This window comes from Budorcas taxicolor, chromosome 13, assembly GCF_023091745.1.
Source record: "Budorcas taxicolor isolate Tak-1 chromosome 13, Takin1.1, whole genome shotgun sequence".
Classification (NCBI taxonomy): domain Eukaryota; kingdom Metazoa; phylum Chordata; class Mammalia; order Artiodactyla; family Bovidae; genus Budorcas; species Budorcas taxicolor.
This window is the reverse complement of record NC_068922.1, coordinates 64,289,915-64,308,209: the sequence shown is the minus strand read 5'-3', so window position 1 is coordinate 64,308,209 and position 18,295 is coordinate 64,289,915. Positions and strand designations below refer to the sequence as shown.

General features: G+C 43.6%; 1 protein-coding gene across 1 annotated transcript in view; it reads left to right on the top strand.

The window, feature by feature from the left end:
- Positions 1–17,876, top strand: part of EDEM2 (ER degradation enhancing alpha-mannosidase like protein 2) — a 28,628-nt gene extending 10,752 nt beyond the window's left edge. Inside the window, exons 6-11 of the mRNA XM_052650957.1 lie at positions 269–480; positions 2,827–2,968; positions 5,460–5,584; positions 10,728–10,872; positions 14,413–14,534; positions 17,324–17,876. Of these exons, the coding sequence (XP_052506917.1) occupies positions 269–480; positions 2,827–2,968; positions 5,460–5,584; positions 10,728–10,872; positions 14,413–14,534; positions 17,324–17,824 (1,247 nt within the window). The 3' untranslated portion in view covers positions 17,825–17,876. The remainder of the gene's footprint in view (positions 1–268; positions 481–2,826; positions 2,969–5,459; positions 5,585–10,727; positions 10,873–14,412; positions 14,535–17,323) is intronic.
- Positions 17,877–18,295: the final 419 nt, after the last annotated feature.

The following is an 18,295-nucleotide window of genomic DNA, read 5'->3' as shown; positions in this document are numbered from 1 at the left end:
CAGGAGGTGAGTGGTGGGCAAGCGAGTGAAGCTTCATCTGCCGCTTCCCATCGGCCCCCATCACTCACATGACTGCCTGAAACATCCCCCTGCCCCAGTCTGTGGAAAACTGTCTTCCACGAAACGGTCCCTGGTGCCAGAAAGGTTGTGGGCTGTGGACCTAGGGCACAAGGAGGAAGCACTGGTCACAGCTTCAGGCTTTAGGCATGTATCCAACCATCTCCACCTCCCTGCTCCTATCTGGGGTCTTAATTTTGTGATCGTTCAGCCTTTCAGACCCCCACTGGCATGCCATATGGCACGGTGAACCTGCTTCACGGCGTGAACCCAGGAGAGACTCCTGTCACCTGTACGGCGGGCATCGGGACCTTCATTGTGGAGTTTGCCACCCTCAGCAGCCTCACCGGTGACCCCGTGTTCGAAGACGTGGCCAGAGTGGCCCTGATGCGCCTCTGGGAGAGCCGGTCTGACATTGGGCTGGTAGGTCCCGCCACCACCCTTCCCATCAAGGTCAAGTTGGCCTCCTTGGCCCAGGCTTACACTGCTTGGGGCTCTGAGCAACAGATTGCAGTTCAGCTGAAGGAAACTAACGGTGACCTCAGGAGTGGTCCAAGACTTAGGCTCACGACGTGGAAAGTAGATGAGAGCTCCAGTTCCTGCTTTGGCACGGCGAGGAGGGGAGCATGAGCGCACATCCTTTACCAGGAAGGGGGGCTGTGACGAGCTCTGACTCCTTGAGCTTCTGATTTCTAGGGAGTGGGTCCCATGCTTCATGCCCTGACTCACTCAGTGACAGATAATCAGCCTGTCTGGCCCTCATTTTTATATATTTTTGTGAAACTATGTTTCCTAGAACCAGAAAGTAAAAGAGACACAGAATGGCTGTTCCATGAAAAAAAAAGATTCCTGGTCAGTTATGTTTGGGGAATATTATAAATAGTATCCTTTTTTTGAAGAGTCATAATGAACACAAACAGCTTAAAGGTTATGAAAACCTCTGATAAATTCATCTGTTTAATTTTGCTTAACACAATGTTTCATAAACTTATTTGATACCAGGGCTTCCCTTTCCTCTCCACACCTACTAACCCAGGAAAAATGTGACCAGTCATCTCTGAGGTCAATTGCAGTTCCTAAACTGGACCATCTAATGAAACTAACAGTAACTGAGCCAGAGCTGTCCAGGAAATAGCTCTGGATTTCATCAGAATTGAGGTTGAGTTCTGGCTTTACTCTGTAGAAACTGTGTGACCCTGGCCAAGTCACTCAACCTTTCTCATCCATGGTTACCTCATAGTCACGTGACATACTTATACCTCCTCACTGAGTCTTTATGACAGATGAAGACTATGTGGTCTGAAAATGATTCAGGTAGGGGCATGTTTTATACGAATTCTGGTTCTAAGTCAGCTTGAAAGTGAAAGTTGTGTGAGGAATCCTTAACATTTCCTTAAGAGGGTGCCACTTTGGGGACCTCAAGTAACTCCCTTAGTGAGTCCAACACAGGCAGTCTTTCCTCCAGCCCTGGAACCATGGTGGACTCCGTGGCTGGCCTGCCCACACCCCTTCAGCCCTTTACCATTTCCCTGCACGCTGGCCTGTCTTCCAGCTGCTATCACCCAGGTCTCTTTGCCTTTTTCTGGTACCCGGATCCTGCTTTGCTTGTCCTTGGCTGAAAGAGCCAAAACTTAATTCTCCCCTGGAGCAGTTCTCAATCAGTGACAGATGCTGATGGGAGTTTGTTGATAAACACCTCACTTCCCCATCCCACCCAAGGGATGAGGCTCACACTCTACACTGAGTCCCAAAGTCGCCCAGCAGGCTGGAGCTCCAGTTCTCATGGTGGTAACTTGCCTGATGGCACACCTTTCCTGGGCTGCCTCCCTGCCCTGCCTCACTTTCCTTCTCTACCAGAGTTTCCAGGAACTCACTTTCCAAATCAACTACTTCCTGCCTTCCTTACTATGGATCTGCCCAAACTAACAGGACAGTTAGCTGTTTCTTTGAATACCAGATGAAGCTCTCAGCATCCATCGGGGTTGCAGTTATATGGACAACATATCTCTTCATTTAAATCTTCAAAGTGTATTTCTGTTTTATCTGGCTGTGCCAGGTCTTCCTTGCTTCACGTGGGATCGTCGATCTTCATTGCAGCGTGGGGAATCTTTAGTTGCAACACGTGGGATCTAGGTCCCTGACCGGAGACTGAACCTGGGCCTCCTGCATTGAGAGCACAGAGTCTTAGCCACTGGACCATTAAGGCAGTCCCTAAAATTTATGTTTAAGTGGTTCACAAGTCAAAGAATACAAGAAAGTACCCTTAGTTACCCAGTTCCTCTCCTTACAAGCAACTGCTCTGTTTCTTGGATGTCCTGCCCAAAATGATTAACAGAAGTACAGAGTGTGCCTTGTGTCTTTAGACGCTGGAATCGCATGCAGATTCTCAGGCTGAGAAGTCTGAGACAGACTGTGGGAACAGCATGTTCTCATATCCCAGCTCATACTCACTCTAGACACTAAGTGTGAGCACTTCTAGGTGTGAACACGTTCTTGGCATGAACACTCCGAGTCTAGTTCTTTTTTCAGTTTTTGACCAGTTTTGTATAATTAAGTCCCCCTAAATGTACATGAGATGCGTCTCCATTGTACAGTTATGCAGGAGGGCTGGCTGTGATCCAGCCTTGCTCTCCAACCCTGTACCCCAAGCACATCCATGTCTCCCAAGAAGCGCTGGTGTGTCTACCTTGCATCTCACCAGGCAGCCAGGGGGGTGCATCTCCTTGCTCATCTTGGGCCCTCCTTTGAGACCACGTGTCTTTCTCCTAGGTTGGCAACCATATCGACGTGCTCACTGGCAAATGGGTGGCCCAGGACGCAGGCATCGGGGCTGGCGTGGACTCCTACTTTGAGTACCTGGTGAAAGGAGCCATCCTGCTTCAGGATGAAAAGCTCATGGCCATGTTCCTAGGTAAAGAGTGCGGGGAAGGGGGGCTTTTCCTCTTGGTTTCCCCTGTTGGAATATCGTTTATTTATAAACTTTCAATTGCTCCCATGGGCCTGCCTACACAATTAGTTCTGAGTACCAGAGTCTGCATTCAAAACTACCATGGACTTACACTGCCCACTTGAGGCCCCTCACACCTCTTCATGCTGTTCTGTGAGAGCCCGGCTGAACCATGCCGCCTGCCTGTAGGCGGCCCTGGATTTTTTTTTTATTTCCTGGTCATTGCACATACTGTGTTTCCTTTGCCTTGAATGCCTTTTTTTCCTGCCATTATGTGTTCAAATTCTGCTCACCCTTTATGGCTCAGCTTAAATGTCATTTTGGCCAGGAAATAGCTTGATGCTTCCTCAGAATTTAGGACCTTCAGCATCTTTTTTTGGCCGTCAGCTGTCATCACAAGTTACAGCTCTACCAGCTGAGTGCAACATCCAGGCCTTATTCATCTTTGTACTTCCAACAGTGCTTTGCAGGAAGTAGCCAGCAGATGAATGTCTTTTGAATAGAAACATTTTACCCTCCAGTCCCTTAGACACTAGCAATAGTGATACTGCGGAATTAAGCCTGGTGGACTGCCATCTGTGGGGTCGCACAGAGTCGGAAATGACTGAAGTGACTTAGCAGCAGTAATAATTATGGCTACCATTCATTTATTCAGCAAATATTTGTAGGGTACCATTGATGTGTCAACTGCAGTGCCAAGCACTGAACATGGACTATTTCTTTTAATCCTTACAACACTGAGGTTGTCTTATTTATTTGGATGTATTTTTGGTACTTCAATCATTCAGATAATGTTTTGTTTTTATTTTAAGTATCTGCTTTAAAAAAAAAAATTTATTTATTTGACCACGTCTTAGTTTCAGCCTGCAGGATCTTTGTTGCATCACGAGGGATCTTTCACTGAGATGCATGGACTCTCTAGCTGTGGTGTTCAGGCCTAGCTGCTCTGTGGCATGTGGGATCGTAGTTCCCTGACCAGTGATCAAATGTCTGTCTCCTGCATTGCAAGGCAGATTCTTAACCACCAGACCACCAGGGAAGTCCCCAGATAATGTTTATTGTGCATATTTATTATGTCCTGTCTTCATGTTGGGGATCCTGCAATCAACAAAACAAAGTCCTAACTCTCATGGCTTTACGCTCTAGGGGTTGTTATAAGTTCAAGTTGCTGCTGGAATGCAAGCTCCCTCAGGGTTGAACTTTGATTTGTTTGCCACTCCCTAGATATCTGGAACCTAGGTGGTTTAGTCCCTAAGTTGTGTCCAACTCTTGCGACCCCATGGACTGTAGCCCACCAGGCTCCTCTGTCCATGAGATTTTCCAGGCAAGAATACTGGAGTGGGTTGCCATTTCCTTCTCCAGGGGATCTTCCCGACCCAGGAACCTAGAGGTGCTCAGTAAATACTGTTGAGTGAACAAACGAGTGCATAATCCCATGAGATGTATAACATTACTTTCATCACTTTATAGATAGTAAGACTGAGGCTTAGATCTGAAAAAGAGTGGATATATGTATATGTGACAGATTTTATTTTTTTGGGCTCCAAAATCACTACGGATGGTGACTGCAGCCATGAAATGAAAAGACACTTGTCCCTTGGAAGGAAAGCTATGACAAGCCTAGACAGGGTATTAAAAAGCAAAGGTATCACTTTGCTGATGAAGGTCCATATAGTCAAAGCTATAGTTTTTCCAGTAGTCATGTACAGATGTGAGAGTTGGACTGTAAAGAAGGCTGAGTGCTGAAGAATCGGTGCCTTCAAATTGTGGCGCTGGAGAAGACTCTTGAGAGTCCTTTGGACCGCAAGGAGATCAAATCAGTCAATCTTAAAGGAAATCAAACCTGAATATTTATTGGAAGGATTGAAGCTGGAGCTCCAATACTTTGGTCACCTGATGCAAAGAGCCAACTCACTGGAAAAAACCTTGATGCTGCGAAAGATTGCAGACAAAAGGAGAAGAGGGAGGCAGAAGATGAGATGGTTAGATCGCATGGCCATGAATTTGAGCAAACTCTGGAAGATAGTGAAGGTCATGGGGGCCTGGCATGCTGCAGTTCATGGAATCACAAAGAGTCAGACACAGCTTAGCAACTGAACAACAACAGCATAACTGTTGACTTTATGGTATACCTGAAACTAACGCAACATTGTAAATCAACTATACTCCAATAAAAATATTTTTAATTAAATCAAAAACCAAAAACTGAAGCTTAAGAGGGGAAAAACTTGCCCCAGGGTCACAGCTAGCAAGTAGCAGAGCTGGAGCTGAAACTTGAACCTGAAAGTTCGACTCCAGAATCCACATTCCTTCATCTATCTCCTTGTATCCTTGTCTACTTTTAGGCTGGGTCACCTAAGGGTCTTTTAGATGTTTGAATCCATCCCTCAGTTGCCAAAGCCTGCCTTCTGTGTCCCTCATTGTTGACATGTCCATTGTTTTACTTCTTCTGCAGAATATAACAAAGCCATTCGGAATTACACCCGCTTCGATGACTGGTACCTGTGGGTGCAGATGTACAAGGGGACTGTGTCCATGCCAGTCTTCCAGTCTCTGGAGGCCTACTGGCCTGGTCTTCAGGTAGGAGCAGTCAGAGAGGGTGGTCCTTTTTCTATGGAACGGGCGAAACAAGCTCATTCTGATGTGTAATCAAAAGCTCTTGAGTACGTTTTATTGGAAGGGTGGATTGGGGAGAGAAGAGAGGCTTAGAATGAGTCAGACAGATTTAAAAGTTCTGCCAGACTGAGTTTTTCAGGGGGAGCTTTCAGGTGTCAGGAACTGAACTTCTAGTTTGCTGTGGAATGTTGTACCATTTAAAGTACACAGTGTCTTTTCTGGGCTGGGCGGTCATAGCCATTGGCAATGACCGTTTCTCCACTGGACATTTCTGTCGCATATCCTCATTCTTGACAGCTGCCCTAAGAAGGGCGTGAATGCATCTGGGGCCGCTCTGCTGCCGTCATTGTGCTTTCCCATTACATGGTCTGACAGCATTGCAGTGGGAAGGGATCTTAGAGCCCATCTAATCCACCCTGTGGGTGTCCTCAAATATTTAAAATATTTTATAAGCTGTAAATATTTTAAAATACTTTATATTTAAAATATTTTTATAAACTTCTTTTCAGCCTTAAGAAGTTAAAAAAAGGTTATAACATGTAGGGGCTTCCCTGACGGCTCAGATGGTAAAGAATCTGCCTGCATTGCAGGAGACCTGGATTATATCCCTGGGTTGGGAAGATCCCCTGGAGAAAGGAATGGCTACCCACCCCAGTATTCTTGCCTGGGGAATTCCATGGACAGAGGAGCCTGGCAAGCTACAGTCCATGGGGTCGCAAAGAGTTGGACACGTAGATGGTAGTAGATTTTTTCAGCATAAAAAGAAATGCCCCCCAAAAGAGGAATACAGTGATAAATAAGTCTCAAGCCCCCACCCTCAGATTCTCTCTCCAAGCCAGCCCTTATTGCCAGTTTTCTGTACCTCTTTCCAGAAATCTGCATACATAGATAAGTGTATATTTATGGCCCCTTTTTTTCTTTATATAAATAGGAGTATTTTATTACTTTTCACTGACTGTCTTGGAGATCATTCTTTACTGATACATATAGATCAATTTTACTTTATTTTTTTATTTTTTATTTTTTACGGTGATTCTTATTTATTTATTAAAAATTTTTTTTTTTTTTACTTTACAATACTATATTGGTTTTGCCATACATTGACTTGAATCCACCACAGGTGTACATGAGTTCCCAACCCTGAACCCCCCAATTTTACTTTTTTAAACAGTTGCGTATATTCCATTGAACAGACATAGCATCATTTATTTAACTAGTTCCCCATTATATACTTTTAGCCAACCCTTTCATTTTATAGATGGGGAAAGAAGCTTAGAGAGAACTTGTGGATAATATTGAATATTGGCCCAGCTCTTCTAAGATCTTTAAATCTTATTACTTGAGTATCCCCTAAAAGGATTTAAAAAAATTATAGTGTCCCTTGCATGTTTTTAATCTTATGAATTTAAATAGTGGCATACCATTCCTTTTTCTCCTCCAACTCATATTTCCATTCTACTACCTCAATAGGATTTTATCCTAATTATAATTTTATGCTGAAAGCATTTGATTGGACACCCTATATATGTCTCCGTGACAAAATTTATTCATATGTAGAAATTTAAAATATTTTAAAATTTCCTGTGCCCACAGGCTCTGAGTATTTATTTTTTTCTGGATTTAGTTATCATTAGTATGTAAATGATTAAAACAACATTTATAGCTTACAATTTATGATGATTATTAACCTGAAAGCAGCTTAATTGGAGGTTCATTTCCTAATGAGATTTTTGGGGCTTTTAAAAATTTTAAGTAGTTCATGTATTTGTGCATGAAGAATGTTGTTGTTTTAGTTGCTCAGTCATGTCCGACTCTTTTGCAACCCAAATGTGCTGAAACGGGGCACAGTTACACATCAGTTTTATTCCTGCTTTTCACTTTTTTTTAGATATAAGTGCCGAGGAGCCTGAGCACATAAATAAGTAGATGGAGATGGAAGGAGTTTGATAACTGCAGTATCATTCAGTTCTTTGAAATCATTGCGTTAATAGATTGAACTGTATAAAATTGCCAGCATTCAACCATTTTTTGACCTGAAGAAGTAGCAATATTATATTGTTCAAAGAAAATCACATAATGATCTGTCATCAAAAATTATTTTTAATGATGTCTTTGCTGACAACTTGACCAGTTCCTCTCTCCATTTTTTGAAAGCAAAGAATTGAAAGCCATCTGATTTGCAGAAGGATTTGTTACCCAGTGGTTAGAGTCATTCATTTTTCTTAACACCTAAGCTAATATTTTTTGTTTTTGTTTTTCATTACACTAATATTTTAAATTTAACCTAGTTGAGTGTTCAGTGTTCCGCAGTAAGGTTGGAGATTGTTGAGGGGTGCACCTTGCTTTTGTCAAGTGGTAGAAGGACAGTTGTGAAAGAGACAGAATGGGTAGCCTGCCTTCGTGTTGGTGATACATTTTAGAAAAGTTGAGGATCTGGAAATCTAGTTCCTTAAAACCATTGGTGACTACATTCCCCTTAAAAAACCTGCTTGTACCAGCCAGCCATAAACTGATCACACCTATTGACTTTGCATGATTTTATTTCTGTGCATATTTTCCAAGAAAATAATCAGGGAAAGATGCAACTCATACATGGGTATTTCTAGCAGCAAAGTGTATGACAAAGAAAAACTGGAAATGATCCAAATGTCTCGTAATGAGAGAAAAATAAATGATGGTATTTTTTTTCCTTTTTTTAAATTGTGGCAAAGTTCATACAACATAAAATTTACCACCTTAATCCTTTTAAGTGTACAGTTCAATGGAATTTATATTCATGTTGTTATGCAGACCACCATCCATCCCCATAACTCTTTTCATCTTGTGAAGCTAAAACTCTACACCTTTTAAACACTAACTCTCCATTCTGTCTTTCCCAAGCCTCTTGACAACCAGCATTATAATTTCTATCTTTACGATATTGGCTACTCCAGGTATCATATCAGTGGAATCACATGGTATTTGTTTTCTTGTGACTGGCTTATTTCAGTGAGCATAATGTCAAGTTTCATGCTTGTAACCTGTATCAGAATTTCCTTCTTTTTTAGGCTGAATAATATGCCTTTGTGAGTATATATCACACTTCGCCATCCCAGTTTGTATAGGATTTGTGTGCTTTTTGTGTTGTACTTTTCCTGCTTTGAGAAAGGTTTCTGGGGTTATTTCTCTGTGAGGTTATAATAACACTAATAGCTAACATTTAGTTGACAGTTTGGTACATAGAGGTGATAAATATTTATGAAAGAATGATTTATGTGTTGGGCATTTTACACAGAACCATCATAGCCCATTGAGGTGATGTTCCACAGATGAAGAAAGGAGGACATTAAATTTGTTCACATCCTCAGCAGATATTTGGGTGCCTTCACAAAGTTCATAGAGAGCGAAACACAAAGAAAAACTTAGACAAATTCATAAAATAATAAGTTGCAATTAAGGAAACAAATAAGAGGCTAAAAGAGAGAATATTAGATGGGGACTTACTTTAGATAAGGAGGACTCTCAGAAGTGGTGATGCTGAAGCTGATATGTGAAGAAGTAGGGGTGGGGGTGATGTTCCAGGCAGAGGAAACATGATGTGTGAAGGTCTTGGAGGCAGGAAGTAGTCGGGTGTTTATCAGAGACAAAAGCAGGATGGCCACAGTCCAAGGAAGGAAAAGAACAGTTAATGGAAAGTCAGCAGAGGCCAGATTGCACAGGGCCTTGAGCGCCACGGTGGCATCTTGACCTTATGCTGAGTCTGGTCAGCATAAGCCTCTGAGTAAGACAGTTACTCTGGCCGTACTGGGGAGAGTGGACTAGAGAAGACAAGTCAGAACCAGTCAGTGAGGAGGCCTTAGAGGTCATCCCAGTGCAAGATGCTAGTGAACAAGTGGTGGCTCTGGAGATAAGTAGAGAAAAATCTTGATGTTTCAGAGAGAGGGAATTGATGGGTGTTGCTGGTAGAATGGATGTAAGGGTTGGGGAAGAAGGAAGAGCCAAGGATGACCCCCAGAGTGGAATCAGTGGAAGGTGGTGCCAATTACTGAAAAGGGAGAGAGGTGAGAATAGAGAGGCAAATTTGTGAGAGAGTAAGGGAACCAAGAATTTAGCCTGGAAAACGTTATTTGTTCTGTTCCTGAGACATCCAGTGGAGATGTCAGGAAGGTCAGCTGCTTCCCTGTGGACAGAAGGACAGAGTCGCTCAGTCGTGTCAGACTCTTTGCCACCCCATGGACTGTAGCCTATCAGGGTCCTCCGTCCATGGAATTTTCCGGGCAAGAGTGCTGGAGCGGATTGCCATTTCCTTCTCCAGGGGATCTTCCCGACCCAGGAATCGAACCCGGGTCTCCCACATTACAGGCAGACACTTTACCGTCTGAGCCACCAGGGAAGCCCCTAATTCCGGAAATGTATCTTACAGATACACTTCACATGTTTGAGGTGACATAAGTACAGGGTTATTTGTTGTAGCACTGATTATTATAGCAAACAGCAAAAGATTGGAAGCAAGTCAACTGTCAATAAGGAGCTAATTAAATTGTGCTCCAAACAGTGGAATACTATGCAACTGTATAAGTAGGAGGAGGGAGATGTACTTACTTGGAAAAATTGAGATGTATTGTTAAATGAATAAAGGAAACTGCAGAAGAGTATATTGAATAAGCTGTATTTCATGTAGGGGAAGTAATATATACTTATACACCTTTGCTTATGTTACAAACTAATACAAAATGATTACTTGCTGGGGTGTAGGGTAGGAGTGAAACTTAGTATAATCAATCTTTTTCTTATTAGAATTTCAAATCAGATGGCTGACTTACCTATTTAACTATTAGTAGCCAGTATTGACTGAGCACGTACTGGTGGGCAGGGACTTTGTATACACCCTGTGTCCCTTACAGCAAAATAAAATATACATTATAATTGCACATTGTACATGAGACTCAGAGAAGTTAAGTATCTGATTTGAGGTTGCACAGTGAGTAAATGGCCAACTCAGGGTTTGATCACAGGTCTTGAACTCCAAACCCTTTGCTTCCTCTTTCCCCCGAGGGTGTGTGTGAGGTTCTGTATGTGGCTTTCCTGCCTGGTGGCTGCTCTCCTGACAACCAGTTCTCTCCTGCAGAGCCTCATTGGGGACATTGACAATGCCATGAGGACCTTCCTCAACTACTACACCGTCTGGAAGCAGTTTGGGGGGCTCCCAGAATTCTACAACATTCCTCAGGGATATACAGTGGAGAAGCGAGAGGGCTACCCGCTTCGGCCAGGTAAGCAGCATCTCTGGCCCATGGCCAGCTCACAGCCTCCAATTCTCCAAACCCCAAGCCCTCAACATCTCTATGAGGTTCCATGCCTCATAAATGCTCACAGCTCCATTTTTTACCCCCATCTGCTTCTTCCAGTGACTCTGGGTAGTTTTCTTGCTAGGAATTCTATATCCCTTTTATTTTCAAAGAAGGAAATGGAAGCCTGGTTGGTTGCAATGGCTTCCCCAAGGCTGTTAGGTGTAGGAGCTAGGACTGGAACCCAGGTCTCCTCATTACATGTTATGCTCTTTCAAACTTGGACAAGTGAGTGAGATGGATAAAGCCAGGTTGATGCCTTTTGAGTTCCTGCCATTGGGATTTTGGATGCATAGGCAATCATAATCATAAGTCAATGGGTCAGGTCAGATAAACTGTGCATCTGTGGAATGTTGGGACTTTAGGAATGGACTTTAGGAGTGAATGATCTCTTGTCCTCCACCTCCTCATTTGCAGCTCAGTCCTCAAGACGTAGAGAAGGAAGGGCTCACACGCTCGATAACTCTCTTACATTCTTTTCCAGCTCCAATCTTCTGATTCACTGAAAGAAAATTAAACATTACAAGGAGGGGAAAGGAAAGCGGGGCAGAGGAAGGAAGCTGAGTCAGCACACAGTCACCCCCCCCCCACCCCAAAATAGCTTATGTTCCCATTGTTTTTGACTCTTCCCACCTGAATGCCTTTTAGCTGTGGGATGGGCCTTATAGTGGCTTCTGCCCATTCTGCCCTTCTTTACCCCACTTCCTTCCTCCTCTGACTTGCTAATCTTCTCAATCATTGTCGTAGGAATCTTGGAGAAGCAACAGAAGTGGGAATAAAACAGCAACTGGAAAGAGCAAGTTAGTCATTTTTGACTCCTTGGAGGCTTCTGTTTTTACTATTGCTCATGCATTTATTCTCATAGCTTTTTTTTTTTTCTCTTAAAGAGAAAATTGTCAGATTGTATTGATGCCATGTAACTAATAAATAGGATGAAGACAGAATTTGGGACTAAATGTGAGACCTAGGCTTGTGCATTCTCAAAGATAGAGGGAACCTGAGAGGTCTCCTAATCCAGTGGCCCCAACCTTTTTGGCACCATGCATCAGTTTCGTGGAAGACAATTCTTCCATAGACCAAGGTTGGGGGAGGGATGGTTTGGGGACAATTCAAGTGTATTACATTTATTGTGCACTTTATTCTATTATTATTACATCGGGTCCACCTCAGATCATTGGGCATTAGATCCCAGAGGTTGGGGACTCCTGTTCTAATTGATATCCCCCTGCAATAGCCCTACCATGTAGTTATCTCGTGTCTTTGTTCGGTTACCAACAATGACAGGAGGCTCACTACTTACGGAGGCAATGTGTTTTGTTTGCAGGATAGGCTGGCAGGAAGGCTCAGCAGAAAGGAAGGCACCACAGCCAGGAATCCAGAAATGCCTTAGACCAGTCACTCTTCCTACCCCAAACAATAGCAAATGGGAGATAAGGGACTCTTCTATAATTAGGTTGGCCAGTGCCGATGCTCTGGTGCATGCTTCTGACCAGCAGTGCTGGAGCACAGGACCTAGCCTAAAAGCCTCTGAAGGCCTTCACCTTCACCTAAGTCCAAGTCTAAACCTTGGGCTCTCACCCTCTTCTAGAGAGTTGACCAGATACACCCGAAATTAAAGCAATCACTAGCAGACGCAGGCCTATGTGTGAGGAAGAAAAACAAGAAACAAGATGCTTGGCCCTGGGTGCACTGAGCCAGAGAGCTGCGAGAAGCATAAGGGGAGGCTTCCCACTAGGGCACCATCTTTTCCATCTCTGAACACACACAGTGTGTTCATCTACCAGTAAATGTACCCCCATCTATGCTTAGAATATGAGCAATTAGATTAGTAAGTGTCCACGAGCCTGTGGGTTAAAGGGAGGGAGAAGTAAGAGAACACTGGGGAGATTGGCTGCGGTATTTTCTCCCAAAATAAGAAACAGATGGGACTTCCCTGGCCGTCCAGTGGTTAGGACTCTGTACTTCCAATGCAGGAAGCCTGGGTTTGATCCCAGGTCAGGGAACTAGGATCCCACATGCTGTGTGGCACGGCTTAAAAAAAAAGAAATTGAATGTAAAATTCTGATGTCTTCTCAACTCTGCCAAAATGAAATGGAATAATAATTCTTATTGAAACAAAATCTATAAAAGCCAATGTGTTTAATTCCTTGAATTACACAAGAAAATGCCCAAGGGACTTCGCTGGTGGTCCAGTGGTTAAGACTGTGCGTTTACATGATGGGGGCACAGATTTGATCTCTGGTCAGGAAACTGAGATCCTGCATGCCATGGCCAGAAAAAAAGAAACAAACCAGAAATAGAATTTACAGTAATAAATCATTAGGGAAAAAAGTACTCATCAGGAGTCAGGAGGAAATAGGAAGTAGAACATGAGGAGGAGACGCTGGTGTAGGGAGAGGAGAAGAGTTCTTTCCCGTCCAAGTAAAGACAGGTGAAGAAGTAGCAAAGTCTGTGGAGCTGTAGCTTCCTTCGACCCACCAGGCCCACCCCAGAAGTCACATCTTTCTTTTCTGTAACAGCCTTCTAGATATCTGAAAGCAACAAACACATTGTGCTGGGTTTTCTTTTCTCCAGATAAATAGTCCCATTTAGTCCAGCTCCTGTTGGCTAGTTGGCTAATATTCATCTTATGATGGGGCTCATGTCTGAATGTCAGATTCCAATTATGTAGAACAAGGCAAGACTGTTGCCTTATTCTGGGCACAGTGAACTGATGGCTGCATCTTCGCTAGATTGTAAGTTGATTCTTGAATATCTTAACCTTCATCTTTTTGCCCATCCCATCTTGGAAAGGGCCTTATCATGACAGACTCATACTCTTTGAAGCTTTAGGATCAGGTTAGGCTGTAAGTGGCAGAGAAAAAATAGTAGCTTAATTAAAATAGAAGTTTATTTTGGGGGGACTTCCCTAGTGGTCCAGTGGTTAAGACTCCTCGCTTCTATTGCAAGGGGCCTGGGTTCAATCCCTGGTGGGGAAACTAAGATGCCATACCATGTGGTCAAAAGAAAAACAGGAAATTTAATGTATTCTCTGATTTTCCGGCCTTATGTGGTACTCTTTGGTGTCAGGGACCTTAATCCCACACCTGCCTGCTGGGAATAGTTGTTAATCCAGAGAGCCTTGTACTTGAGTAAAGTTGGCGATTCTGTTACTAAGGAAGAAGGAGGGAACAGATATTGGGAGGTGGGCAGCAGCCCCTGCCCCCTTCCCCATCCCAGAAACTGGCTGCCTGTCTCTCCCTTGGGATGGGTATCCATGATCCATTTTAATGCTGGTCTCTACTAAGCCTCAGATTGTGGGTGGATTGGCTCTGAAGATTCAATTTGAAGGAGTTGCCCCCGTTCCCCCTCGTTGGGACCCTGTGGACACAGTAAGGAGGGGAGGAGTCTCTCGCTGCTCCAGGCAGGCTCCCAGCCTTCCCTGCCCAGCCACTGGTTGAGAACGGTCCACTTTGAACTTTGCAGAACTCATTGAGAGTGCCATGTACCTCTACCGTGCCACGGGGGATCCCACTCTCTTAGAACTTGGAAGAGATGCTGTGGAATCCATTGAGAAAATCAGCAAGGTGGAGTGTGGATTTGCCACAGTAAGTATTTCCATGGGCCCAAGAATTGGGAAATCTCTCCCCCTGCCGCTAAAGAGCCTCTGGAATATTAACCCTGGAAGGACTCTTAAAGGTGTAAGTAGTGTCTTTATTTTATAGATGGGGAGGCTGAGGAACAGAAGCTGAGCCTGGCTAAAGGTCACAAAGCAGGTAGAGGTGGAGCTAGGATTCGTTCCCAGGAGTCTAGACTCCCTGCCCTTGGCCTTCTCCCTACTTCAGAGACCCTCTAGCTATCTGAATAGGCTACTTTGCAAAGAATTGTTTTGTGAAACATTTTGTGAAAAGGCCTATAAAATGGACTTTAGAAGGGAATTACAGTCCCATAGCCTTATTTGCAAGGAAGCCTGATGGCTCAGCAGTAAAGAATCCGCCTGCAATGCAGAAGACACAGGAGATGCGGGTTTAATCCCTGGGTCAGGAAGATCCCCTGGAGGAGAAAATAGCAACCCACTCCTGTCTTCTTGCCTGGAAAAATTCCCATAGACAGAGGAGTCTGGCTGCCTGCAGCCCATGGGGTCACAAAGAGTTGGACATGATGGAGCAGCTAAGCACACATGCGCACACACACGCACACAGCCTTATTTGCAGGCTTCCCTGGTGGCTCAGTAGTAAAGAATTCCTCTGCCAAACAGGAGATGTGGGTTCAGTTCCTGAGTTGGGAAGATCTCCTGGAGAAGGAAATGACAACCCAGTCATTCTTGCCTGGAGAATCCCATGGACAAAGGGGCCTGACTGGCTACAGTCCATGGGGTTGCAGAAGAGTTGGATACAACTTAGCAACTGAAAAACAACAATAAGCCTTATTTGCAAACCCAAGGATCCTTCATGAAACAGCCTTACTGGTCTCACAGATATTTGCTGAGTGTCTTTCACGGGCCAAGTGCTGTGCTAGACTGAGGATTACAGCAATGAAGAAAGACCAAGCCCCTGAGCTGACATTTTAGTAGGAAAAACAGTGAATGTTTATCTAGGAGACAGAAAGGAGGCCATTGTGGCTGGAGGCGGGTGAGCAAGGGGGAAAGTGGGAGAAGATATGTCCCCAGAAGTAGGCAGGGGCTAGATCACATAGAGCTTTGTATTAGCCATGAGGAAGAGCTGGGATTTCATTCTGCAGGGAACGAGAAGCCTTGGTAGGATTTACAGCAGAGCAGTGACATGCTATATTTTAGAAAGATCACTCTGGCCCCTCTGTGGAGAATGGATTGAAAGGGTCAAGGAGAAGAGCCATATCACATCGTTAGAGGACCCAAGCAGGCAAGATAGAAATAAACAGTGGTTGCAGACATGTAAAAACCAGATGTTGAAGCAAATAGTCTGGAAGGAGATTCACCAAAAAGCCTACAGAGGTTTTTTTTTACGGTATGGAATTAAAAACAAATCAAAAAAACTCTTCCTTTTCAAAAAGTGGTAATTGATTATATTCTATGCGTAAAACATAGATGCATATTTTTAAGGAGAAGACCTGTATGTGTAGGAGAAATATAAAGCAACGATGTGCTTTAATTTCTAGTATGTTGTATTTTGTGAAAAGCCAAAGTGGATGAGCTCAGTGGAGTCTTAGAACTCTTGACTTATTTCCATGAAAGTGAAGTCTTTTGGAGCCCTGCCAAGGTGAATGATGGGAATAGGCATCTGACTCCTTGGCCTTTGGCAAATAGGACAAAAGAATAACAATTCCTGGTACATCAAGTCCATAATTTAGTCACATTTTTGGGGTATAAAATAGATGTCTACTGAGAACTAGTTTTGTTTAAGAAAATGCATTGCTAATTCTAAAATAAATACTTATTTTAGAAACTAAAATAAATGTAGCAAGTAAACCTACTCATCCCAGACTATAAACTCAGTATGAATTTTTCTTTGTAAAGACTCCTAATCAGTTGTGTACAAGAGCAAAAAACTTGGTAACCATCTTAATGTCCAATAAGTAAATGATGCTAAATTTTTACATCATTAAGAAATGTTTGGAGTCACAAAAGGATAGGATAAAGGGGCTAGGATATTGTTGTATCACGTAGGGGGACCAAGAAAGACAGTTCTGATGAGGCAGCATTTGAGCAGAGACCTGCAGGAAGTGAAGGAGGGGTAAGATACCCGAAGGAAGATGACTCCAGGCTTCAAGAACACCACTGAAAAGAACTGGGCCAGGCATGAGCTTGTTCACAGAATAGAAAAGCTGAGTGGCTGAACCTGCAAGAGCCACAGAAAGAGCAGGAAAAAGATGAGGTCAGCAAGGAACAGGAGCCAGATCAGCAAACACCTGTTAGGCCACGATAAGGACTTTGATTTTAGTTTGCGGGAAATGGGATGTTAACAGAGGGTTTTCCATAGAGGATTGACAGGTAAGACTTAAGATAAAAATATCCTTAAGCATAGCGTTTCCCGGGTAGTTCAGTGGTAAAGAATCTGCCTGCCAAGCAGGAGATACAGGTTCAATCCATGAGTTGGGAAGATCCCCTGGAGAAGGAAATGGCACTCCAGTATTCTTGCCTGGGAAATCCCATGGACAGAGGAGCCTGGCAGGCTACAGTCCATGGGGTCGCAAAGAGTAGGATACAACTTAGCAACTAAACAACAACAACAAATCCTTTAGGGTAAGAATGGAAGAAGGAAGCCCAGTTGAAAATTGTGATAAGCTTGGTGAGAGATGACGGTAAGTGATTTGCTCAAAGATCCGTAGCTGCCTAGTGGCAGGAAGTCCTGACGGGGTCCCCCAACCCTTTCTCCTGCTCTGATGCTAGTCTGACTTACTTCCTTCTTCCACATGGCAGATCAAAGATCTGCGGGACCACAAGCTTGACAACCGCATGGAGTCTTTCTTCCTGGCCGAGACTGTGAAATACCTCTACCTGCTGTTTGATCCGGACAACTTTATCCACAACAACGGCTCCACCTTCGATGCGGTGATCACCCCCTACGGGGAGTGCGTCTTGGGGGCCGGGGGTTATATCTTCAACACAGAAGCGCACCCCATCGACCCCGCTGCCCTGCACTGTTGCCGGAGGCTGAAGGAAGAACAGTGGGAAGTAGAAGATTTGATGAGGGAATTCTACTCTCTCAAACGGAAAAGGTCGAGATTTCAGAAGAAAACTATGAGCTCGGGGCCATGGGAACCCCCATCAGGGCCCGGAACATTCTCCTCCCCTGAAAACCATGAGCAGGCAAGGGAAAAGAAGCCTACCAAGCAGAAAATCCCACTTCTCAGCTGCCCTAGTCAGCCTTTTACCTCGAAGCTGGCATTACTGGGACAGGTTTTCCTAGATTCCTCATAACCACTGGATGATATTTTGTTTTTTAAACTAAACTGTAACAATAAATCTGCTTTTGATGATCATGGTTTTCTATTTTACAAATTGGGTTGTTTCTCATGAGATTTCATTCAAAGATAGGGTGCACAACTAAAAACAGTTGCAAATCTAGTTTTTCTCTTATGGTTGGAGAAATAGCTGAACATAAAGTTAGCCAGCTTCAAAGACCCCAGGGCTTGATATTTGAATCTCCTTTCCTTTCAAGGTTCCCATTTTCTGGAGGGTGTTGTAAATATATTCCATTTTTGGGAGGTGGGGGGAGATATTTTCATTTTTTATTTTTTTTAATTGAAGTATAACTGACTTATAATATTCTATAAATTCCATAAGGCTTATATAATATAGAGCTATATAAGAACTATACTGTATGTAGAATATAGTAAATACTTTTATACATTATAAAATGATCACCACAAAAAGCCTAGTTACCATCTG